The sequence below is a fragment of the Oncorhynchus tshawytscha genome, linkage group LG01 (assembly GCF_018296145.1).
Source record: "Oncorhynchus tshawytscha isolate Ot180627B linkage group LG01, Otsh_v2.0, whole genome shotgun sequence".
Classification (NCBI taxonomy): Eukaryota; Metazoa; Chordata; class Actinopteri; order Salmoniformes; family Salmonidae; genus Oncorhynchus; species Oncorhynchus tshawytscha.
The window spans coordinates 59,019,739-59,046,420 of NC_056429.1; the positions used below are offsets into that span (position 1 = coordinate 59,019,739).

General features: G+C 43.1%; 1 protein-coding gene across 17 annotated transcripts in view; it reads right to left on the reverse strand.

The window, feature by feature from the left end:
- Nucleotides 1-96: 96 nt before the first annotated feature.
- Nucleotides 97-26,682, reverse strand: part of LOC112254385 (calcium/calmodulin-dependent protein kinase type II subunit gamma) — a 151,127-nt gene continuing 124,541 nt past the window's right edge. For 4 of the 17 annotated variants that reach the window (XM_042323714.1, XM_042323742.1, XM_042323726.1 and 1 more), the window contains 7 exons: nt 24,018-24,062; nt 23,415-23,469; nt 21,496-21,588; nt 11,797-11,872; nt 9,208-9,302; nt 5,220-5,469; nt 97-2,896 (listed from right to left, as the gene is read on the reverse strand). In XM_042323714.1, coding sequence (XP_042179648.1) covers nt 5,237-5,469; nt 9,208-9,302; nt 11,797-11,872; nt 21,496-21,588; nt 23,415-23,469; nt 24,018-24,062 — 597 coding nt within the window. In that variant the 3' untranslated portion in view covers nt 97-2,896; nt 5,220-5,236. Of the gene's footprint in view, nt 2,897-5,219; nt 5,470-9,207; nt 9,303-11,796; nt 11,873-21,495; nt 21,589-23,414; nt 23,470-24,017; nt 24,063-25,996; nt 26,081-26,682 lie in introns of all 17 variants that reach the window. The other 13 variants (XM_042323721.1, XM_042323767.1, XM_042323748.1 and 10 more) reach the window with 7 other exon arrangements.

Sequence of the window (26,682 nt, forward strand, 5' to 3'; positions counted from 1 at the left end):
TCATGCAAATCTCCAGCTCAGAGTATAGTCATATGCATCCCCTTACTATATGGTTACAATGCAGTACGTTTACAAATAAAGGGAAACATACCAAGCTAAGGCTTTTTTTGTAGTTTTATTTTACGTGATACATCACTTCATTTCAATATTTGAGACAGAGCCATTTTCATTGACCTTGAAGGTGCAAGTAACATATATAGATTTCCATTTCTTAAGTAAACACAGACAGTAAAAAATATTACCAGAAAGAAGACATGCATATTTTCTCTTGTAAAACTGCATATATATTTTTGTTATTAAAATCTGGCTTTTAATATTTTTCATTATTCTTTTTTTTTTTTAATATCAACTCTCTTCCTATCCTGCTGGCCAGTAAGGTATAGTATAATCAAAGGTTAACTGTCCTTCCCTCAGTAACTACTATTTCTCTCTTCTTCCCTTTTGAATTATTTTAAAGAATTGAAATAAACTGGATGGTTATACTCATTCCCATGGCTGTGTGAACACACACTGAATGGAAGCATCAGGCCCGGTGGGGGAGAGAGGTCAATACCCACAGCGCAAAGTCAGGAAAACTACTCGGATCCAAAAAACATAACATAGTTCAGTACTGTATACATCGCATCATGGTGCAAAGGGGAATACAGTGTCATGGCATTGCAGATATGTCACAACACCCAGCAGCACACGCAATAGGGTGGGGCCACATGTGATTCATGATAAAAACAGCACACAAGTTTTGTTTCCTTCAACATTTTTTGATATCATCGGTAGGTTGATTTTTCAGCTTTTTGGTGCCCGGCCTTTGACAGGTTCAATGGAACACGAGTACTATGGAGCTGCTTAGCACAGAAGTGAAGGGGTAAACGGCAAGCTTCACCCCACTGGCGGTACAAAGCCACACACAAGTTTCTACAACACGGCGAAAAACAGTGTTCCAATGTTTTACCATCAACACAAAGATATGTTTTTTAAGTGAGACTGTTTCGAGGGTTTATTTTGTGTGTCTGGCCATATCTATTCAAATATAATTTGCATTGTGAGTACACCATGTGTGCGTGTGTTGATTCCATGTCTATTGTGGCATTTTCTGCATGTGTGTGGGGGGGACAGGGTGTGATTTGCTAGCAGCCTGAGCCCCATCCCTCACCTCAACTGCCTCTCCATATTTCAGCTCCAATCTCAAAAGAAAACTTAGATCACTCATAATACCACCAGTAAGAACACTAACATCTAGAACTGTTACAACAGAAACCGTGACAAAGGGACCAATCCATTGATTGCTTTCACCGTGGCCCCCAAGCACCCAGCCTCCACCGTCCCATCCAATCTTATGCCCAGCCAGAGGTCTGAAATGCCACGGGTCAACTCAGCACCCCACTTTACTGCATTCTCATTTTCACATGCTTTTAAAGAGAGGTACAGCAAGCAAAAAAAAGACCATGTACGTTAGAGAACAGGACGGGGATCAAAACGAGACAGGCAAAGGGTGACATCGTCACACTGAATGGAACTAAAAGCTAGAAAGCTGATTAGCAGGGTCGCTCGCTATAGAAACACAGGTAGACACCTCAGGAGTGGGCGAGCTTAACCTGAAGTTGCAGAAACATTCACCTGGGGAGTGAACAGAACAGCATTGAGTCTCAAATTTATGTGCAAAACAGTACAGGCCATTTTAGACCCCCCCCAATTGATCAAACATGCTAAAATCATAGTAGGAAATGATACAAGGGAGAGGTATCCGAGCTTTCAGAGTTTGTAGATTGGGGCCTCTGTCAGAATAGTATCAGTTGGCTTGACTGATTGTGTCATTGCCATCTTCCTTTGGGCCTCTAGAGGGCACAACTCAGCACTGAAAACCGATGGTAGTGTTCTGCAACTTCAGGTTGTGTTGGTCAGGAGATTGTGGCTGAAGCTGGAGGAGCAGGCTGGTTTATAGACCCAAAGGGCACAGCACAGGGGCCTGGAGTTTGGGCCTTGTGTGAATGTGTGTACACAGGGGATCTCAAACTGCAAAAGAGGCTGAATAGGGACAGGAGAACACATATTCACTCTCACACACATCCGTTCTCCAAACTCTGAAAGTAGAGTCTTTTCCCTTTCTCCTTATAAATAGCTATGTATACATTACTATATTAAATAAAGTCCCCATTTAAAAATTCTTCAAACACAAAATACTTTCAAATAAAGCATCATTCAGGGGATAAAAATGAAGACTTCCACAATAACACATATGAATACTAAAACACTGTCCCTTCTGAAACCCGCCTAACCCAGAAAAACATACATCTACATTAAAACAATGTATTTAAATGCCTAAAGTCTACACTTTGGTGTTCTTAATTCTAATACTAAGTATCATCATTTAGTTTCTTTCTTACATTTTCCCTCCTAGCATTTGTTTGCATCCAGAAAAAGAAAGAAAAACAACTAGATTCATTGTGAAACAAAACACAAAAACAACCACCACTAATATTAGGGTGTGTGCTCCTTTTTTATATAGAAAATTCATATTTAATCATTGTTGATTAATGTGACTTTTTTTTAATAATTTCATATTTTTTGTACATATGTTAATACTTTAAACACCTTTCCAAACAAAGGGCAAAAAATATGGATCCATGGAAAAAGAACAAGACCGCGTGCCCCCCATGGGCGTCAGAAGCATGCACTGTCCTGAGGGGAGGGCCTCGGGCCCAAGCCGGCCCCCAACATCAAGCTAGGGTTGGACTGGATTGGTTATGGTGGTGTTGTCGGTTGGCTTTTAAATATAATTTATTTTTATTTTTCCCCCCAAGGATTGTAAAACTTCAAGCGGTCTCTTCCGGCCGGGCTCCAGGCGCCAATCCAACCACTGAGAGGAAATGTTCCAATCGTCTTCAGAATTCAGGCAAAGCTGAGGAAAGGAGAGAGAGGGAGAGTGGTGGGGAGTGCACAGGGCAGCCTCTCCAAACTACTCCTGAGTTTACAACACTATAATAGGTTTATATACAGCAGTGGAGGCTCCTCAGAGGAGGAAGGGAAGAACCATCCTACTCAGTAAATTTCCTTTTTTTAAATACATTGAAACATTAAAAAAGTTATCCTTTTTAGATAAATGTCACCAAATCACTGTTTTGCAATGGTCAACAGTAGCATCAACAGCCCTCTCTAGGGTAGCACTATGGTGTAGCCGAAGGACAGCTATTTTCCCTCCTCTTCTGGCTACATTGACTTCAGTACAAAACCTAGGAGGCTCAAAGTTCACACCCCCTTCCATAGACTTGCACAGTAATTATCACAATTTTCAGAGGACGTCCGAGCTCTTGCAGTATGAACGGACATGTTGTCCATCCAATAAAAGGATCATAAAATGAATCTAGTACTGTAAGCATAAGCTACAGCTAGCTAGCACTGCAGTGCATAAAGTGTGGTGAGTTGTAGACTCAAAGAGAAAGACAATAGTTGAACAGTTTTGACTAAATTAATTTCTTAAAAATCTAAGGAGAGTAACAAAGATAGCGAGAGCTAGCTATATTTCATTGTATTTATTTTTATAGCTAATGCAGCTAATTTAGCCTACTCAACAACCTAACTCAAACATAGAGGAATGCTATTTATGTTAGCTAGCTGGCTAAGGCTATCCAGAAATGCAATTCTTCCAAGTCAAGGTAAGCTTTCGGTTTTATTAATTTATTGCCACCGGGACCCGTCTGTGTAACTGCTAAACTGCTAGCTGTACCCTGTACTGTGTGATTGTACACATGTATTTGATTGTGGGTTTACTAACGCATTAACGTAAACTCGTACATCGCCTTGGTCCGTACAATTGCCCATATTTTAGCGCCCCACAAATGTAATACTTCCAGATCAACTGTAATGTCAATACCATTGTAAAGCACAATTTCTCCCCTTTCCAACAGAATCAATTACATGACCTAAACGCTGCCCGTTTCTGCATAATTCAAACAGGCAATGAGCCTCGTCGTGTCACGCCCTGGTCTTAGTATTTTGTGTTTTCTTTATTATTTGTTCAGGCCAGGGTGTGACATGGGTTTATTGTGTTGTCGTATTGGGGTTTTTGTAGGCATTGGGATTGTGGCTGATTAGGGGTGTGTCTAGCATAGGCTTGGCTGCCTGAGGCGGTTCTCAATCAGAGTCAGGTGATTCTCGTTGTCTCTGATTGGGAACCATATTTAGGTAGCCTGGGTTTCACTGTGTATTTTGTGGGTGATTGTTCCTGTCTCTGTGTAGTATTCACCAGATAGGTTTTCTCGTTTCGTTTGTTGTTTTTGTATTTATTTAGTTATTTCATGTTTCGCTATTTTTTCATTAAAGAACATGAGTAACCACCACGCTGCATTTTGGTCCGACTCTCCTTCAACAGACGAACGCCGTTACACGTCGGGTCTTTTTAAAAATGGAGGGTGGGGAAGCTAAACTAATGCGTGATAGTGAGAAGGAGAGATGTTCTGTGGGTAAATTGCTTTTTTTCACTCGATCTATCCAATGTATCGCCTTATCGCCTCTAAAATGTAAATAAAACACTATAAAAAGTTTATATAATGTGTCATTACATACCTATTTGAAGGTTTGTGTCGAATTTGAATCGGGTTTTTAGGGCAGTGCTAAAGGGATCTTAGAAGTAAACAGCGGCTTTGAGAATGATGATCGCATGCAATGATGACGAAAAAATGACTAGGTATCCCCCCTACCCCCGTCACTGTCCATTTCTTGTTTTTAAAGGATGATAGAAGTGCTACACCTGGTGGAGAGAGATTGTAAGACATACATAATTGCTTTATGCGTGCTGTACGTTACGACATGACACGTCAAGATGTAACGGAGGGTCAGTTTCTTCAACTTTTCTCCAATACTATAGAGCCATTACCATGTCGATCAACGCTTGAATAGAAACCTAGTTCATACCCCCGATTTTGACGTCAACACAGTCGCTACAGTCCCATTAGTTTACTTTGTAGCCTCGTTTGAATGTTGCGGTTGCGCACTTTTGTACGGAATGGGGTGAGTTTGCATTAGTTCTTGTTTGTTGTTTGTTATAACCTTAATATGGTGACAAGATGTAGGCTGTGTACCGTTATGGTATGAAGGTTTGGCTTGGAGTTTTTTTACATAAACAAAAAGATACAGTATGTATCAGCACTTCAGTACATGTATGTGAGTGTGAGGGAGGGCACACATGTAGACAGAACCTAGAATAAGCTCTCTGCAGTCTGTACCTGTGTCTGGTAAAGGGTCACTGGAGAGGTGCGGCAGGCGCTCCTGAACAGTGAAAATGCACATTGAGCCACTTGGCGTCGCGGCGGTGCCACACGCGGGTCTCCTCTGACTGGCAGGAGCGCGGTCGTCCCTGGCTGTCGATGTACTGCGTGAGGCGGATGTAGGCGATGCAGGCCGCGTCCTCCCCGATCAGGTGCACATGGGGATTCAGGATGGTGGTGTGGACCGGCTTACTGTTCTTACTCAACACTACATAGGAGACACGGACACACTCAGTCATCTACTTACATGTGTTGGCTTCATGTACTTCTTCCTTGATTAGATTACAATAGAGAAAGGTGGTTACCAGGCCTTTAGTGTAAAATAGGGTGCTCAGTGACTTACCTGGTATATGTTTTTTTCTTCAAAATATACAACAATTAACATAATAGGGTCGCGGCATGAATAGTGCCTTATGTCTTTCAGACATTGTGCGTACATTTTGATGAAACACATTTTACAGTTGGATACATACATCTATGCTCTAACCACACTAAACCATGTTAAAAATTCCAATAGCAGTGTGTATTCGTTTAAAAAAATCTTGGGGCGGCAGGGAGCCTATTGATTAGAACGTTGGACTAGTAACCGAAACGTTGCAAGATCGAATCCCTGAGCTGACAAGGTAAAAATCTGTGGTCCTGCCCCTGAACAAGGCAGTTAACCCACTGTTCCTAGGCCGTCATAGAAAATAATCATTTGTTCTTAACTGACTTGCCTAGTTAAATAAAGGTAAAAAATAAAGGTCCAACTTCTAGGATGATCTTAACCCCACGTTTGCACAAACATTGTAAATCCCTAGTTATTCATTAGTGATTAATTGACAGGTCAACCCTGTAACATGAACTGAACTCTAGTTTTAATATGGTGAAACTATCCCTTTTTAAATTATTTTTTAAAATATTGTAGTGTAAAAGCAGGCGAGATGTTTTTTCTGGTGTTTTGTTGTGGAAAACTGAGCATTTCGAGCATACCACGTTAACCCTGTTACCCATAGAGAGATAGACTACAAATATTTTAACAAGTTCAAATCTTTTGTTAAGCTTGCATTCAATTGTCCCTCCCTATTGCACACAACAAGCTTCCTTTCCCCCGTCAGAAGGAGAGTACAGCCTGATTTAAGATGAAATATTCAAACCTGTTAGTCAACCCTCCCACTGGGCATACCACAAAATGTCAAAGTGGACAATTGGGTAATATTTGGTTGAGGAGTTGATCAATGAGATAACAACCTATATTCACCCACTCAAAAATACAGCCAAAATCTGGTTGAATTCTCAGTGTTTTATCACTATACTTTCAACCATCTAAAAGCACAACAAAGTTCAAATAGGAATACAATGTCAGATATTTTGTTTATTTATACAACAACTTAATGTGTTATCATTGTGCTTCATCTAATAGCACAATCAAATTAACTGGATTGCAGTTGAGATTACATTAAAGTAGTGGCGCAAGTGATCAATGTCATTCTAGATTCTGCACAGATTATTAAAGCAATTGTGAAGATCTCCACAGACCTGCAGCCTTTGCATGCTATTTTGAACATGCACGCTTTCTATTGTTACATAGAGAGACAAATGTCTTCTCCTTTGGAGTATACATTATGTGGAATATGCTGATTATTATTGTTTGACCACGCTGTTCATTTATGAACATTTGAACATCTTGGCCATGTTCTGTTATAATCTCCACCCGGCACAGCCAGAAGAGGACTGGCCACCCCTCATAGCCTGGTTCCTCTCTAGGTTTCTTCCTAGGTTTTGGCCTTTCTAGGGAGTTTTTCCTAGCCACCGTGCTTCTACACCTGCATTGCTTGCTGTTTGGGGTTTTAGGCTGGGTTTCTGTACAGCACTTTGAGATATCAACTGATGTACGAAGGGCTCTATAAATAGATTTGATTTGATAGAGACAGTCATCTCAAAATGTGGCCCTGGATGTGTTACTCATTTTAAAGGGTAGGAAGCACGAGTTTTTCCTCACCAATGTAACAACACAGTGTGGTCAAAGACTTAGTCATGATCTGGTTACCTATAAGTACAAACATAGTTATGTTTTTGGGTTATTATACATTTATAAACTTATTTCCGGATAACTTCTAAACTCTCCACAATTCACTATTTCTCAACGTTATATGGAGGATCTACTCTGTGCTACCGAGTACGTATGCTAGCTCGGTAGCTAGCTCAAGCTGAACAATTTTTTAAAGTTTTACCATCGGATGGGCCCTAACCACTAATCTGTAAATCTGCTCTCTCTTTGCTTTTAATCTTAGGTTATGTTTTAGTTGTGTTGTGTTAGTTATGTTCTAGCTAGCTGGTCTCTAGTAGTTGAGCTCTAGCTTGCCGACCATAACTGTGGTGGTTAGCTAGGCTGTCACGGCTAATAGCTAGTTGGCTAAATAGCTAACGCTGGCTGGCTATCTTGCTTGCTAAAATAACTGCATTTAGCTAATGTTCTTTGACAACTGGTTAGATGGCATTATGTGTTTCCAAAGCATTGGTTTACTTTAATGTAGCTGTAAGATAGTTGTTGATAGCAACTCGCTTACTTATTCAGTGCTAACTTAAAGTTAGCAGGCTGGTAGGGCTAACGTTAGCAGAGTAGTTGGTTAGCAACCTTCCAAGTTGATTTGTAACAATACATTCAGAAATTATTTGATTGCAAATTAGCTGACAATTCAATTGAAACCAGTAGTCATGAGTACAAAAGTTTTATACATTTGAAGTTATTTCCTTTGGAGTTTACATTATGTGGAATACGCTGGCTTGCCGGGTCTCCATATTACATCACACCCCAGAACTATTTCCAACAAGACTTCGGAATTCTGATCGGTTTTATGTAATAACTCCAAAAATAGAAGAGTGAGGTGTAACTTGGCATCGGGACTTTTGATGCAAATCCATATGTTACATGTGGTTACGTTTATGCTACCTACCCTTTAAGGTTGAATAACTACTGTTACAATAGTTTGTACGATTGTCCTAACTTAACAAAGCAACCAAATATCAACATGTAAAGGATATTTGGATAGTTCCATCTGAGCCACTGGCAGAATCCTATTCTTTAACTTGTATTTTTGGTTGAGATGGAGACATGAATCCAACATATAATCTATTAACTGGTCGACAAGTTACTGTATTGTGAATGTTATATTGAATTGTGCTTGGTTGTCAACGCAACAAAATATCCACATTTGAAGGAGATTATCTTCTCCCTGGATAGTGCGATCTGTGCCACGGACTGAGTCTGGCTTTAATTTCAGTTTATCTACAAATTAATAATTGATAGTGTATGTTGGATTCACGTCTCCATCTCAACCAAGTTGAATAAATACGACCAAATCAAATCAGATCAAACTTTAAACTCACTTTAAATAAAGTTTGATTTGATTTAGTCCTATTCTTTAACTTCAATTTTTGGTTGAAATAGCGACTTGAATCCAACATATTATGAACTAGTTGCTCTGTTAAACCTACCCTTTGGAATGACTTCGATAGTAACCGTGAATCTATATTTTTTTAGGTGGAGACCTCTCAACAGTCGTTCTCACGATAGCAAATTGGTAATAGCCAAAGCTAAGCAGGGCTGGGCTTGGTTAAAACGCTGGATAGGAGACCAAAGAGATAGCTGTAGATCACATGTCTCAAATTCATTCCACGGAGGGCCGAGTGTCTGAGTTTTCACTCCTCTCTTGTACTTGATTGATGAATTAAGGTCACTAATCAGTAAATAACTCCCCTCACCTGGTAGTCTAGGTCTTAATTGAAACCAAAAACAGACATGAAGCCCTCAATGGAATGAGTTTGATACCCCTGCTGTAGATAGATCAATTCTCCAGTAGGAGGTGCTGCCCAGTCTACTGTTTTATTTTCTGATAGTGGAGATAAGGTTGAAGAAGTTGTTTCAAAAGGTACAAATACAACCTATTTTATAAGAGATGCTTACAGTTCTCAAAGTAGAATTTGTGGAAGTCCATGCCCTCCACCAGGTTTCCCAAAGCCTCGGGTTCAAACGAGGTGAGCCCGGGGTCACAGATTCTCCTGGAAGGGAAATCAGACATACAGTTAAACATATAATTAAATAGCACACATATTTACAGTGCCTTGCGAAAGTATTCGGCCCCCTTGAACTTTGCGACCTTTTGCCACATTTCAGGCTTCAAACATAAAGATATAAAACTGTATTTTTTTGTGAAGAATCAACAACAAGTGGGACACAATCATGAAGTGGAACTACATTTATTAGATATTGGGCGTGCAAAATTATTCAGCCCCTTTACTTTCAGTGCAGCAAACTCTCTCCAGAAGTTCAGTGAGGATCTCTGAATGATCCAATGTTGACCTAAATGACTAATGATGATAAATACAATCCACCTGTGTGTAATCAAGTCTCCGTATAAATGCACCTGCACTGTGATAGACTCAGAGGTCCGTTAAAAGCGCAGAGAGCATCATGAAGAACAAGGAACACACCAACCTGGTCCGAGATACTGTTGTGAAGAAGTTTAAAGCCGGATTTGGATACAAAAAGATTTCCCAAGCTTTAAACATCCCAAGGAGCACTGTGCAAGCGATAATATTGAAATGGAAGGAGTATCAGACCACTGCAAATCTACCAAGACCTGGCCGTCCCTCTAAACTTTCAGCTCATACAAGGAGAAGACTGATCAGAGATGCAGCCAAGAGGCCCATGATCACTCTGGATGAACTGCAGAGATCTACAGCTGAGGTGGGAGACTCTGTCCATACACGTCTGGCACTGCAGGATGTGAGTCCCTGGCGGCGTAGTGTGTTACTGATGGTAGGCTTTGTTACTCTTGTCCGAGCTCTCTGCAGGTCATTCACTAGGTCCCCCCGTGTGGTTCTGGGATTTCTGCTCACCGTTCACCGTGATCATTTTGACCCCACGGGGTGAGATCTTGCCCCAGATCGAGGAAGATTATCAGTGGTCTTGTATGTCTTCCATTTCCTAATAATTGCTCCCACAGTTGATTTCTTCAAACCAAGCTGCTTACCTATTGCAGATTCAGTCTTCCCAGCCTGGTGCAGGTCTACAATTTTGTTTCTGGTGTCCATTGACAGCTCTTTGGTCTTGGCCATAGTGGAGTTTGGAGTGTGACTGTTTGAGTTTGTGGACAGGTGTCTTTTATACTGATAACAGGTGCCATTAATACAGGTAACGAGTGGAGGACAGAGGAGCCTCTTACAGAAGAAGTTACAGGTCTGTGAGAGCCAGAAATCTTGCTTGTTTGTAGGTGACCAAATACTTATTTTCCACCATAATTGGATTTTTTTTTCTCATTTTGTCTGTCATAGTTGTAGTGTACCTATGATGAAAAGTACAGGCCTCTCTCATCTTTTTAGGTGGGAGAACTTGCACAATTGGTGGCTGACTAAATACTTTTTTGCCCCACTGTATGTATGTATGTATGTATGTATGTATACAGTTGAAAGTCGGAAGTTTACATACACCTAAGCCAAATACATTTAAACTCAGTTTTTGACAATTCCTGACATTTAAATCAGAGTAAAAATTATGTCTTAGGTCAGATAGGATCACCACTTTATTTCCAAAACATACATCCTGTTTGCAATAATGCACTAAAGTAAAACTGCAAAAAATGTGGCAAAGAAATTAACTTAATGTCCTGAACAAAAAGTGTTATGTTTGGGGAAAATTCAACACAACACATTAATGAGGACCACTCTTCATATTTTCTATAATGGTGGTGGCTGCATCATGTTATGAGTATGCTTGACATGGGCAAGGACTGGGGAGTTTTTTGGGATCAAAAATAAATGGAATAGATCTATACACAGGCAAAATCCTAGAGGAAAACCTGGATCAGTCTGCTTTCCAGCAGACACTGGGAGTTGTTTCAAAAAACATTTTTTTCACCTTTCAGCAGGACAATAACCTAAAACACAAGGCCAAATATATACTGGAGTTGCTTACCAAGTCAACTTTGACTATTCCTGAATGGCCGAGTTACAGTTTTGACTTAAACCGGCTTGAAAATCTATGGCAAGACTTGAAAATGGCTGTCTAGCAATGATCAACCACCAACTTGACAGAGCTTTTTTTTAAAGAATCATGTGCAAATATTGTACAATCCAGGTGTGCAAAGCTCTTACCCAGAAAGACTCACAGCCGTAATCACTGCCAAAGGTGATTCTAACATATTGATTGACTCAGGGGTGTGAATACTTACGTAAATGTATTTAATTTTCAGTACATTTAGCTAATGTTTCAAAAAACATTTTTTCACTGTCATCATGGGGGAAATGTGTGTAGATGGGTGAGAGAGAAAAAATATATTACATACATTCTGAATTCAGGCTGTAACACAACAACATGTGGAATAAGTCAAGGGGTATGAATACTTTCTGAAGGCACTGTATCATCAGCACCTCCCACCCTCTCACATTCCACATACTACTCTAGTAATTTAGAGGGAAATCAGCAGGGCTAGGGGTAATTCATCTGTCAAAACTAGGAGCTAATTAAATGTATGCACACACTCTATAAACTCACGTGTAAGCCTCAAAGTCTCCATTGTTGATGGCCTCAATCAGCTGCTCGGTAATCTTGATGATCTCTTGTTTGCGAGCTGAAATCCAGAGAACAACAGCGAGAAAGAAGAAAGGCAGGAGAGAAAGAGATGGCCAGATGCGGTTAGAAACCCTCGTGGTGCTCCGGTCACAAATACTTAAAGGCTAGCATGCAGACCCCCTCCCTCACCATGCTTCCTTTAGTGCACTAGCCCTTTCCTGTATGGTACTGAGTGCAGAGACATTCATGCCATTGATGCCTATTGTTATTTGGTTGTACAAGAACACAGTTTACAGCAGCACTACTGGTGACTTTAGGGGTCCACCAATCCCATGAAAACTACCTTAACAGGCCCCAACTTAGCTGCAGTCCAGCTCTCTTTCCCTTCCAATAGTCCGCCCTACCCAAAGCACCTGGCAATGTTTGAGTTGTTGAACAGTTTCAGTTCCCTAAACCTCAAGTGGGATCTGGAGTTGTTATATCTGGAGTACTTCTCCTGTCTTATCCGGTGTCCTGTGTGAATTTAAGTATGCTCTCTCTAATTCTCTCTTTCTTTCTCTCGGAGGACCTGAGCCGGAGGACCATGCCTCAGGACTACCTGGCATGATGACTCCTTGATGTCCCCAATCCACCTGGCCGTGCTGCTGCTCCAGTTTCAACTGTTCTGCCTGCGGCTATGGAATCTTGACCTGTTCACTTAACGTGCTACCTGTCTCAGACCTATTATTTGACCATGCTGGTCATTTATGAACATTTGAACATCTTGGCCATGTTCTGCTATAATCTCCACCCGGCGCAGCCAGAAGAGGACTGGCCACCCCTCATAGCCTGGATCCTCTCTAAGTTTCTTCCTAGGTTTTGGCCTTTCTAAGGAGTTTTTCCTAGCCAACGTGCTTCAACACCTGCATTGCTTGCTGTTTGGGGTTTTAGGCTGGGTTTCTGTACAGCACTTTGAGATATCAGCTGATGTACGAAGGGCTATATAAATACATTTGATTTGAAGTGCGTATCCTCAACCACACAGACAAGTGACACACAACCCAGCTGGGCTGACTGAAATGTCATCTGGGAGCGTGACACACATGAGAAGTGGCAGACACACAGACAGCCCACTACGCCAGACAACCTGCCAGTGAGGTCGAGAAATCCCACGCGGCACACATCAACACACAACACGGCTTATATATACAAACTGCGAGCACACCTCTGTTTGTTCAGTTCATATTCCCACAGGAATGATGAACTGGCAAAAAGCAGCTCATGCATGGCTTTATTGGTATTGTACCGTAGCCGATATGCTACTCTCACATAAATATAGCTGAGTCAGCTGACTAACTGTGAGGCAGGGTTAGCAATGAAAGCCAGTGCGTGTCACTAACTCTTCTGCGTAGTGTAGCTGCCTCAGGGCTGTCTAACTTACTCAGCTGCGTGTTGCTGCCCCCTGGGGCCATGGAGGGTGGTGCAGGCAGAGCTCGCTCTTAGTTAAGACAGGAGCTATGACCTGAACAGTTCTAATTAGCAAAAAGTGTGCTTGGCATCGTCATGCAGTGGGGCGGCTGGAAGACAACAGGACAACAGCAACAAAATGGCAACCATGTAAGTGAACAAATCAGAAACCAAAAAAAAACGTCAAACACAACTGATAGGACCACAAGACCCGTTTTCCCAAACTGGAACACTGTGCCACTCAAACGGCAGTTGTTACATAGTGTGTATATCTTCACAGTATAACTTCACAATGCTCTGAAAGGCACACAATGCCCACAAGCAACAGACTTATATAAAGGGCATGCTGCATAGAAGCCAAACTTAGAAGAACCTACACACACTAATAACAACTTAGATATACCAATGGACATAGCGTCACACAGATGGACAGAGGGGACAACAGTGAACACAGCACCACAGCAGGAGATGGAGAAGACACTGAGGCCTTACAGCCAGCAGGGGGTAGCAGTTAAGCACTAAACCCAGTTACAGGCCACCACAGACGACACAGCCTGAATGGGGAAGTTTATTAGACAAAAAAAAGTAAGTTAGACAAAAAAAAAATGACGTTTTCGTCTTTTGAGCTTCTAGTCATGAAATCTATGCAGCCTACTCAATCACTTTTTATAGCTACTGTTTACAGGCCTCCTGGGCCATGTACAGCGTTCCTCACTGAGTTCCCTGAATTCCTATCGGACCTTGTAGTCATAGCAGATAATATTCTAATCTTTGGTGACTTTAATATTCACATGGAAAAGTCTACAGACCCACTCCAAAAGGCTTTCAGAGCCATCATCGACTCAGTGGGTTTTGTCCAACATGTCTCTGGACCCACTCACTGTCACAGTCATACGCTGGACCTAGTTTTGTCTCATGGAATAAATGTTGTGGATCTTAATGTTTTTCCTCATAATCCTGGACTATCGGACCACTATTTTATTACATTTGCAATTGCAACAAATAATCTGCTCAGACCCCAACCAAGGAACATAAAAAGTCTTGCTATAAATTCACAGACAACACTAAGATTCCTTGATGTCCTTCCAGATTCCCTCTGTCTACCCAAGGACCCCAGAGGACAAAAATCAGTTAAACACCTAACTGAGGAACTCAATTTAACCTTGCGCAATACCCTAGATGCAGTTGCACCCCTAAAAACTAAAAACATTTCTCATAAGAAACTAGCTCCCTGGTACACAGAAAATACCCGAGCTCTGAAGCAAGCTTCCAGAAAATTGGAACGGAAATGGCGCCACACCAAACTGGAAGTCTTCCGACTAGCTTGGAAAGACAGTACCGTGCAGTACCGTAGAGCCCTTACTGCTGCTCGATCATCCTATTTTTCTAACTTAATTGAGGAAAATAAGAACAATCCGAAATTCCTTTTTGATACTGTCGCAAAGCTAACTAAAAAGCAGCATTCCCCAAGAGAGGATGACTTTCACTTTAGCAGTGATAAATTCATGAACTTCTTTGAGGAAAAGATTATGATTATTAGAAAGCAAATTACGGACTCCTCTTTAAATCTGCGTATTCTTTCAAAGCTCAGTTGTCCTGAGTCTGCACAACTCTCCCAGGACCTAGGATCAAGAGAGACGCTCAAGTGTTTTAGTACTATATCTCTTGACACAATGATGAAAATAATCATGGCCTCTAAACCTTCAAGCTGCATACTGGACCCTATTCCAACTAAACTACTGAAAGAGCTACTTCCTGTGCTTGGCCCTCCTATGTTGAACATAATAAACAGCTCTCTATCCACCGGATGTGTACCAAACTCACTAAAAGTGGCAGTAATAAAGCCTCTCTTGAAAAAGCCAAACCTTGACCCAGAAAATATAAAAAACTATCAGCCTATATCGAATCTTCCATTCCTCTCAAAAATTTTAGAAAAGGCTGTTGCGCAGCAACTTACTGCATTCCTGAAGGCAAACAATGTATACGAAATGCTTCAGTCTGGTTTTAGACCCCATCATAGCACTGAGACGGCACTTGTGAAGGTGCTAAATGACATTTTAATGGCATCGGACCGAGGCTCTGCATCTGTCCTCGTGCTCCTAGACCTTAGTGCTGCTTTTGATACCATCGATCACCACATTCTTTTGGAGAGATTGGAAACCCAAATTGGTCTACACGGACAAGTTCTGGCCTGGTTTAGATCTTATCTGTCGGAAAGATATCAGTTTGTCTCTGTGAATGGTTTGTCCTCTGACAAATCAACTGTAAATTTTGGTGTTCCTCAAGGTTCCGTTTTAGGACCACTATTGTTTTCACTATATATTTTACCTCTTGGGGATGTTATTCGAAAACATAATGTTAACTTTCACTGCTATGCGGATGACACACAGCTGTACATTTCAATGAAACATGGTGAAGCCCCAAAATTGCCCTTGCTAGAAGCATGTGTTTCAGACATAAGGAAGTGGATGGCTGCAAACTTTCTACTTTTAAACTCGGACAAAACAGAGATGCTTGTTCTAGGTCCCAAGAAACAAAGAGATCTTCTGTTGAATCTGACAATTAATCTTAATGGTTGTACAGTCGTCTCAAATAAAACGGTGAAGGACCTCGGCGTTACTCTGGACCCTGATCTCTCTTTTGAAGAACATATCAAGACCATTTCAAGGACAGCTTTTTTCCATCTACGTAACATTGCAAAAATCAGAAACTTTCTGTCCAAAGATGATGCAGAAAAATTAATCCATGCTTTTGTCACTTCTAGGTTAGACTACTGCAATGCTCTACTTTCCGGCTACCCGGATAAAGCACTAAATAAACTTCAGTTGGTGCTAAATACGGCTGCTAGAATCCTGACTAGAACCAAAAAATTTGATCATATTACTCCAGTACTAGCCTCTCTACACTGGCTTCCTGTCAAAGCAAGGGCTGATTTCAAGGTTTTACTGCTAACCTACAAAGCATTACATGGGCTTGCTCCTACCTATCTCTCTGATTTGGTCCTGCCGTACATACCTACACGTACGCTACGGTCACAAGACGCCTACCCATGTCAGAGACGCAAACTCGGTCTCAACCTTTAAGTCTTTACTGAAGACTCATCTCTTCAGTGGGTCATATGATTGAGTGTAGTCTGGCCCAGGAGTGGGAGGGTGAACGGAAAGGCTCTGGAGCAACGAACCGCCCTTGCTGTCTCTGCCTGGCCGGTTCCCCTCTTTCCACTGGGATTCTCTGCCTCTAACCCTATTACAGGGACTGAGTCACTGGCTTACTGGGGCTCTCTCATGCCGTCCCTGGAAGGGGTGCGTCACCTGAGTGGGTTGATTCACTGATGTGGTCATCCTGTCTGGGTTGGCGCCCCCCCTTGGGTTGTGCCATGGCGGAGATCTTTGTGGGCTATACTCGGCCTTGTCTCAGGATGGTAAGTTGGTGGTTGAAGATATCCCTCTAGTGGTGTGGGGGCTGTGCTTTGGCAAAGTGGGTGGGGTTATATCCTTCCTGTTTGGCCCTGTCCGGGGGTGTCCTCGGATGGGGCCACAGTGTCTCCTGACCCCTCCTGTCTCAGCCTCCAGTATTTATGCTGCAGTAGTTTATGTGTCGGGGGGCTAGGGTCAGTTTGTTATATCTGGAGTACCTCTCCTGTCCTATTCGGTGTCCTGTGTGAATCTAAGTGTGCGTTCTCTAATTCTCTCCTTCTCTCTTTCTTTCTCTCTCTTGGAGGACCTGAGCCCTAGGACCACAGCCAGAAGAGGACTGGCCACCCCACATAGCCTGGTTCCTCTCTAGGTTTCTTCCTAGGTTTTGGCCTTTCTAGGGAGTTTTTCCTAGCCACCGTGCTTCTACACCTGCATTGCTTGCTGTTTGGGGTTTTAGGCTGGGTTTCTGTACAGCACTTTGAGATATCAGCTGATGTACGAAGGGCTATATAAATACATTTGATTTGATTTGATTTGGTTGCTATTTAGTGAGCAGGGGACTGGAGCGGACCAGATTCTGGGGGTGAATCTCAAACGTCTACAATGGCTCTCTCTCTTCAGCTCATCTACTTCGTCAGATTCAGCACCGATTTGACAAGATCGGACATGTAGGTAGAGTTAATTAAATTGACTATGCATAGATTTCAACAGATAGTGGCAGTGGTGTGGGGGGAGGGGTGGGGTGGGGGGCAATGCAAATAGTCTGGGTAGCCATTTGACTAGATGTTCAGGAGTCTTATGGCTTGGGGGTAGAAGCTGTTTAGAATCCTCTTAGACCTAGACTTGGCACTCCGGTACCGCTTGCCATGTGATAGCAGAGAAAACAATCTATGATTAGGGTGGCTGGAGGTCTTTGACAATTTTTAGGGCCTTCCCCTGACACCGCCTGGTATAGAGGTCCTGGATGGCAGCAAGCTTGGCCCCAGTGATGTACTGGGCCGTTCTCAATACCCTCTGTAGTGCCTTGCAGTCGGAGGCTGAGCAGTTTCCATACCAGGCAGTGATGCAACCATGCTCTCTGGTGCAGCTGTAGAACCTTTTGAGGATCTGAGGACCCATGCCAAATATTTTCAGTCTCCTGAGGGGGAATAGGTTTTGTCGTGCCTGCTTCACGACTGTCATGGTGTGCTTGGATTATGCTAGTTTGTTGGTAATGTGGATACCAAGGAAATGCTCCACTGCAGCCCCATCGATGAGAATGGGGGCGTGCTCGGTCCTCTTTTCCTGTAGTCCACAATCATCTCCTTTGTCTTGATCATGTTGTCCTGGCATCACACGGCCAGGTCTCTGACCTCCTCCCTATAGACTGTCATCAGCCAATTTAATGATGGTGTTGGAGTCTTGCCTGGCCATGCAGTCATGAGTGAACAGGGAGTACAGGAGGGGGCTGAGCACGCACCCCTGAGGGGCCCCTGTGTTGAGGATCAGCATGGAGGATGTGTTGTTACCTACCACCTGGGGGTGTCGGCCCGTCAGGAAGTCTAGGATCCAGTTGCAGAGTGAGGTGTTTAGTCACAGGGTCTTAAGCTTATTGATGAGCTTTGAGGGCACTGTGATGTTGAACGCTGAGCTGTAAACAATGAATAGCATTCTCAATAGCATTCTGTCCAGGTGGGAAAGGGCAGTGTAGAGTGCAATAGAGACTGCGCCATCTGTGGATCTGTTGGGGCGGTATGCAAATTGGAGTGGGTCTAGAGTTTCTGAGATGATGGGGTTGATGTGAGCCATGACCAGCCTTTCAAAGCACTTCATGGCTACACTAAGGTTACCTTAGTGTTCTTGGGCACAGGCACTATGGTGGTCTGCTTAAAACATGTTGGTATTACAAACTTGGATAGGGAGAGGTTGAAAATGAGACACTTGCTAATTGGTCAGTGCATGCTCGCAGTACACGTCCTGGTTATCCATCTGGCTCTGTGGCCTTGTGAATGTTGACCTGTCTAAAGGTCTTACATTGGCTGCAGAGAGCGTGATCACACAGTCTTCTGGTACAGCTGGTGCTCTCATGCATGTTTCAGTGTTATTGGCCTCGAAGTGAGCATAGAAGTAGTTTAGCTCGTCCGGTAGGCTCGTGTCACTGGGCAGCTCTCGGCTGTGCTTCCCTTTGTAGTCTGTAATGGTTTGCAGGCCCTGCCACATCCAACGAGCATCAGAGCCGGTGTTGTACGACTCGATCTTAGTCCTGTATTGACCCTTTGCCTGTTTGATGGTTCGTCAGAGGGCATAGTGGGATTTCTTATAAGCTTCCGGGTTAGAGTCCCGCTCCTTGAAAGCGGCAGCTCTAGCCTGTAGCTCAGTACAGGAACATATTCCTGTCTGTGCTAGCAAAACAGTCCTGTAGCTTAGCATCTGCTTCATTTGACCACTTTTTATTGATCTAGTCACTGGTGTTTATTTAAAAGTGGAATATGAATTGCATCATTCAAGTCAGGAGTGTGTCCCAAAATTGATGGGTTTATTGATCCCCTCGCCATTCTCTGGAAGGCACCCTCGGAAGTTTCATCAGCAACACATAAAAATGGAGGGCCCTCCAAGCGAGTTGGAAGGGGCAAGGGATTCACCGACACTCACTAACACCTGTCACTGAGCAGCAATCTGGACACTTTGAATGGTCAAATACGCCTACATTTTTTGGATCGCTAAGTCACTGGCCATGTCTAAATACCCGTACTTGTGTTCCAAATATTAGTCTTTTTGATTATGCAAAATAATTACGTTTTAGAGTATGTGAACATTTTGTATTTTTTAAAGTGGCACTCTAGACTCCTTTCACCATAATTTAACACCTGATTTACTTAACAAAAGGAAAATCTCAATAAGTGGTCAAGGTGAGTCATGACATATCACATGGGGGGTGGGCCTTTCCTCTTTTGTTCTCTAATGTTCCTCCAATTGTTCCTCAGGCAAGGAGGGAGGGTGATGACATCACAACTTCCCATCAGACCAACTCCTTGAATCTCCTACTCCTTGAAGTTTGCGGTTTTTTTTTTAAACAACACTATTTAGCTCAAAACATTTCCTATATCTGTACTTGGGATATCGCTTTGCAACTGGAAAAGTAAAAAAATCACTGGAGGACATCTTTAAATAACAGAATGTCATACTCACTTCGGCTTTTCATTTAGTTCAATTCGCTCCACACAATTGAGGAAGAGAATCGTCTTTCGAGACCGGCGTGATTGATAACAGCTGATAATAAGCTGACGGGATGCGCTGTACCAAAACGTACAAATGGAATTAGATGACGCATTCTCAGTTGGATGAGCCTAACATGCTGATATTTGTTGCTTACTACATTCATTTTTACTAAACAGTACATCCTAGATAGCATGTAATACGATTAGTATACAGTATGCATTTTAAGTAAATAGTAGGCAAGCCAGATTTCAGACACGGCCATTGGCTAATGACTGTACCAAATTTATATTGTCTTTTTTTTAACCTTTATTTAACTAGGCAAGTCAGTTAAGAACAAATGCTCAAATTCTTATTTACAACAACAGCCTAGGAACAGTGGTTTAACTGCCTTGTTCAGGGGCAGAACGACATATTTTTACCTTGTCAACTCAGGGATTTGGTCTTGCAACCTTTTCGTTACTGGCCCAACGCTCTAACCACTAGGCTACCTGCCGCCCCTTAGTATGCATTTGTCTGGAATACTTTGATCAAAATGATAAGTGACTGTGATAATTAGTTCCTTTTTGAGTGGGTGGACAAGTGAAAGGAATATGCACAAACAGAAGATTCTTCAGCTGATATAACTCCATTGAAGATAGTGAGGGGGACGTTGTACAATATAGTCCCATTTGAGACAGGGTTAAATCTGTATCGCCGACGTTTAGCTCTCCAGCACGCTTGAAATTTAAAGGTAATTTCCGATTGAGTCGACATATGCAGCGTTTACCGTGAATAGAGTCTCGGCTGTTGCGGGAACATTGCAGCTGCAAAGACAAAGACATGTTTACACAAGCACATATATGTATACCCTCCGACTAGGAGGAGTCCTTGCACATCTAGATAGCCAATACATCTGTTGCTAGTCAGGAACTTAATTGGTTCCTCTCACTGGTGTAGTCATGGCCCCGCCTCCTGCTAGAATATTTGTGGGCGTGGAAATATATGTGCGTCGGATAGGATAGTTCCTTCTCACGTCGTCAGACCTGACCTCGGGCCCGAATAACTCGCTCCTCCCTAATCCACGATTGTCCTACCTTATCAGTGACTGAAACCAGACTGTCGTCCTTTGCCTCCCTCTTTAGGAGCCATGAGATTGAACAAAAACATGTTTTGACAGAATATAAACTTTCTGCACTCCCCCTTCCCACTCAGTAACTTTCCATAGACCTAGTTCTTATCCACCCTCCACTGACCGCAACATATACATTCATTACATGTAAAGTAATCAATAAGTCCCGGTATGGTAAAATGAATAAGTATATTTCAAGCTAGAATCCAACACCTTTAAATGTCAATTGCGCTACAACGTGGAACTTCAGCGCTACGGATTGAATCCAGCCCCTAACAGTAATACAGAATAGTAATACAGGAAGAGTCTTGGAGGAACACTATTATGGGGGCAATCTAAAATTGCACAGCATTATGGGGAATCTTAAGTGGTACAGTATTATGGGGACAGACAGCCTTAGGGCGACAATATTATGGGGACAGTCTTAGGGGGACAATATAAATGAGTTCAAAGGGGGGAAAGGACACCAAGGTCAGAGTTGAGAGGTGAGGGGTGATACTGCTGCTGACTTACAGGTGGGTGGGCAGTGAGGGGGCTGGCTCTGTTCCTCACTGGCACTGCACTGGCTGACCATTGCGCTGTCCGCGCTAGACCCGCACGCAGACACTGCCCCCACCGCAACACACACATGCCAGAGAGAGAGGAGGATCAGACACAGTTCTGTACACACTACTATCTTGCCAAGGCAAAACACTACACCCCCAACCCGACCATACACTAACAAAACACACCACACATTAAATATCCCACCACCACCGTACACAGAGAGACACACACAGTGGGGTGAGACACAATATAACCCCAGCCCACCACAACAAGCCAGAGAAACAGGGGCATGAGACCACACTATACACCTCACAATCAAAATACAATACACACTGTTACATTTTCAATATCTAGTTTTGTCCCTATTTTGCATTCCAGTTTTGCCGATGTCCTCTAATTGACGGAGGAGAGTGTGTACTGTAGAGCCACTTGGCCAGTATCCACGTCCAGTCAAACCTCTCTTTGTCAGTGCCAGAGAGCCTGCCGGTCTTAAGAGAGTGTTGCTATGTTTCCCTGACAACATGACACGAGAGTGCCATGGTAAAAGCCAGGTTTTCCCTGGGTGAGCTGTGCTGTGAGGCCCCGGCCGAGCTGCACTGAGTGGACAGGCTTGTTTCCCAGATGAAGCCATGTCGCTCGCGCTCCGCTTGCCTCCCCCCCTACTTTAAACAACGCAGTTTTGACGAGAAACACACACACACACACAGGTTTAAGTGGTGGAGTGCCAACTCTTTAAGCCCAGGGGAGCTGTGAGACCAAGAATGGGGAGACTATCTAAAGACTAGGGATTTGAGGGGAAAACCAAGACATATAAGGCCTTCATGTGACCGCTCAGTATTCAGCTCTGTCTCTCAGACCACAAAGCACAGACTACTGTGCAAGTTTTTAATTCTCAGCAAGACATTTTCTTTTCACTCCGTCGGAATACAAGCCTTCAAACTACCAAACTACTTCTTTGACTTCTCCGCAGCAGCTGTAGATGCCGATAAAGACCAGAGCAAAAGCTGTTCTCCGTTATGTCAGTGCTTCATCATTCCCTCTCCAGACATATATACTACAGTCTACATATCCCAGATGTTCACAGGCCCAGACACCCACCCAACAGTTAACTCAGGCCATCATATGCTTCTCTGGACTTGATCGTGACCTATTCTCTTTCTAAAGAAATGAAGGAAAAGGATCGACAACAAGGGAGCACAATGATTTTGTAACCCCATTTCTCATATAACCATGGCTTTTTAAAACATATGTATAATCTACACTCAGTGGGCAGTTCTTTTAAGGTACACCACCCCGTTTTACGGAAATGGTTCGCTCCTACAGACAGTGAGTCACGTGGCCGTTGCTTGTTATATAAAGCTGGCAGACAGGCATCTTGGCATTCAGTTGCTGTTCGATTGAACGTTATGGGCGAAACGGTGATCTAAGCGACTTTGAGCATGGTATGATTGCCGATACCGGAACCGGCACGCGCCAGGCAGCCTCCTGGGCTTTTTTACGCACGACAGAGTCTAGGGTTTACAGAGAATGGTGCGACAAACAAAAAACATCCAGTCAGCGGCAGTCTTGTGGCCGAAAACAGCTTGTTAACGAGAGGTCGAAGGAGAATGGCAAGAATCGTGGCGATGGTTAATGGTGTGGGGAATTTCTCTCTAGCACACGTTAGGTCCCTTGATACCAATTGAGCCACGTTTCCATTCCCCTGAGAATTCAAGCAGTCATGGAGGCAAAGGGGGGTCCGACCCGGTACTAGATGGTGTCCTTAATAAACGGTCCTATCTTGCATTCTAGCTCGGTCTTTCTGACAAACACCTGCGCAGACAGTTATATAGATACAAGAAGTGAGAGAACAGAGTAAGTAGAGTAAGTGAAAGTTTGACGTGTACCTTTTCTACTTTTCACATCCTCCTCTTCTGTGGTGTTACAGCTCTCTGTGGAGCCCTGTAGCGGAGAAGAGTGATGGACAGAAACATGGAGGACAGAGAGAAGGAGTAAATGAGAGAAAGAGATAAAGCAGCAGGAAACAGCATTAGTCTGTGTGGTGAGAGCTGACTTGGGTGAGGCCTTCCCCAGGTGTACGGACAAATGGAAGGTCAGACGGACGCTCCCTCCGTGGAACACAAACCCTGCACAAACCAGCCAGGCAGACAGGAGAGCAAGCGCACGAGGATCCACACCCAACACAGCGTTTTGATGACGGTGTGTGTTAAAGGCTGCGTGTACTGTGTATGTGGCTTTCTGGTGGCTGAGCCAGTGTGGTTTGGGCGAGTGAGGGACTCGCGCAGCAGGTGTGGCTTGTGAGTGTTTTGAGGGATAGTGAGACTAAGAGCGTGACTGTCAGTAGATGTGGAGTGTTTAAGTGTACATGGTGTTGGCATCGCTCTAAGGTACCTTCGTAGAGTTCTAACCACTCTAAGGTATTTTAGCATTAGCATTAACTGCGTTAGACAGCGACTCTTTTGGATTGAAGAGGTACAGTAGCGGCTTACCTTGGTGCCGTCAGCTGGGTTGTGCACAACAGTGGTCTGTGGTTCCTAGGGGAAGCAGGAGAAAGTTTAACATGCGGGGACCACCAGGGAAGGCCCAGAGCGTGTGGGATACACACAGTCCACACGTCCAATGCATGTAAACACACACACATAGCCAAGCACAGGAGCCACAGCACAAAGGCAGCAGATGGGCACCGTCATGGGGGGCAATGAGACATGATGGGGGTTTGAGATTTAGAGGATACTACAAAGAGCCACACTACTCCATTCCACTAGAGGAAGGAGCTATGGACTAATGTCACTTATCATTGGAGATATGGCCTCTACGACGTAAAGCAACAGAGGACAAAGAACACACAGAGAGCCTGATATGAGGATGATGGGGTTCACTTTGAAATGTGATCAGCAGTCCACCCATCAATCCCCTCCCCCCACCTCCCTCATCCCAACCTTGACCCTGCTGTTGTAGCCAGTAACCATGGCAACACTCATCGCAAAAGCGCCTAGCAGCTTAAAATACTGCGACAGAGACACCCCCAATTCACTGTCCCACCCACACCAACAAACAGTAGCACAAAAATGGACCCTCCCACAGGACACTGGTCTACGGACTCCAACAAAACCACCTACACACATGAAGATGCAGTCCTTCGGCTAACATTAGCCATTAGCTTAAAGGGATAGTGCGACATTTTGGCAATTAAGCCACACAGAAACATAAAAATGGTATCCATGAGTTAATCCGTTTCTGGGTTAGGAGAAACAAAGTCTTAATTTGCCAAAATGTTGCACTATCCGTTTAAATGCTACCACAGGGTCTGACATTCTGCCCTTTAATAAGTTGATGTATTGTAGCTGATTAGAAAAAGCTAGGAGACTGATATAGGATAGGCAGCAATGCCTTGGAACCACTGTCAGATCAACTGAGAGCTGACCCAGAGAGACAACTACATACAGTCGCTTACCAGTAGCACTAATGGAGAAGAGTAAGAAACTGATCTTACCCATCAGTTTGATGGAGGTGGTCCTGTGATTTGCCTTTAATAGAAAAGGGATTCTCTTGTCTGACATTCCACAATGCTACAATGCATTGTTGCATTGCCAAACACCCAGGTTAGGATTCTGACCCTCATACAGGTTTCATGTCTCTCTCAGGTCACTGCAGCTCAGTAGTCTTCCTGATAGACACAACTATACATGTTTCTAGGCTTTTCACCACAGCTCTTCGCTTCCCCTGTAGCTATACGTTCTTTTAACAGGGCCAAGGACCATCGACAGGACTATACCATTGAGATCACTGGAAAGGGAGATTAAATTTGACTTCAGATGAGATGTGTTTCTTTGACATGGCGCCTGTTGTCTTCACAAGGAGATACACTTACATAGAGGGACTGCATCTTCCATACAATTGGGCTATCTCTGTATCCTGACATTGCTGGATCCTGTTTCACCCATGGTTTTAATGAGCTTTTGAATTGTTTTGAAATTGGTATCACATAAATAGTTTTTCATATGACCGCCAATTCAGCTACTGTAACTGTGTAGTATGTCAAATCATCAGTTTTATCAAGGGGGGAGAAATACAAACGCCAAATAGGGACCCCTAGGAATATTTAATTGTGGCATGTGCAAAATACCATAATTTGTGTATATCTTCTTAAGCATTGTCATGCATGTCTGTGCATGATAAGAGAGTAAGTCTGGGTAAAACAGGAGCCTAGTGAGAGAGGGTCACAGGCACAAACCAGTTGTTCAGTTTAAAATCATCAAAACCATTGTTAACATCACACTTTTCTCAAAATGGAGGTGAAGAGGAGAGGGTGGAAGAAAGGGAGGGAAAAAGAACAGGGAGAGTCAATGAAGAGGGGATGAGACAAACAGATGGCAAAAAGAAAGAACTAAACAGAAACTCAGGGACTAATCCAATGGAACAGGGTGAGTAAAGCAACAATGAGAGAAAGCAAGTATAGATGAGATACCATTGGTGCTGAAGATGATATGCTGCTGTCTTTGGTGCTGCTGGTACTGCTCACTACACTGTTTTTATTGTTGTTTGTCTGCGGCTGGGACAAAAAACAACAACACAAAATGACTTCTACAGAGTGCCCACATAAAAAAAGGACTATAGTATACTATGGAATACATATAATACTATACTATAATATTATAATATATATAATATAATATATATAATACTATAATACTATAATATTCACTGTAGTGTTTTTGTGGACTTTACTCCAGAATTCACTGTAGTATTTACTGTAGTATATATAGTTAGCTATAGTATAAATACTGTAGTACAAAAAACTGTAGTATATACTTAAGCAATAAGGACCACGGGGGTGTGGTATATGGCCAATATACCATGGCTAATGGCTGTTCTTAGCCACGATGCAACGCGGAGTGCCTGGATACAGCCTTTAGCCGTGGTATATTGGTCATATACCACAAACCCCCGAGGTGCCTTATTGCTATTGTAAGTGGGTACCAACGTAATTAGAGCAGTAAAATAAATGCTTTGTCATACCAGTGGTATACAGTCTGATATACCACGGTGGTCAGCCAAACAGCATTCAGGGCTCAAACCACCCAGTTTATAATAATAATAATTAATGTAGGGTTTTTGCGGAGTGTAGTATACTGTAGAGCGCTGCTACCTGAC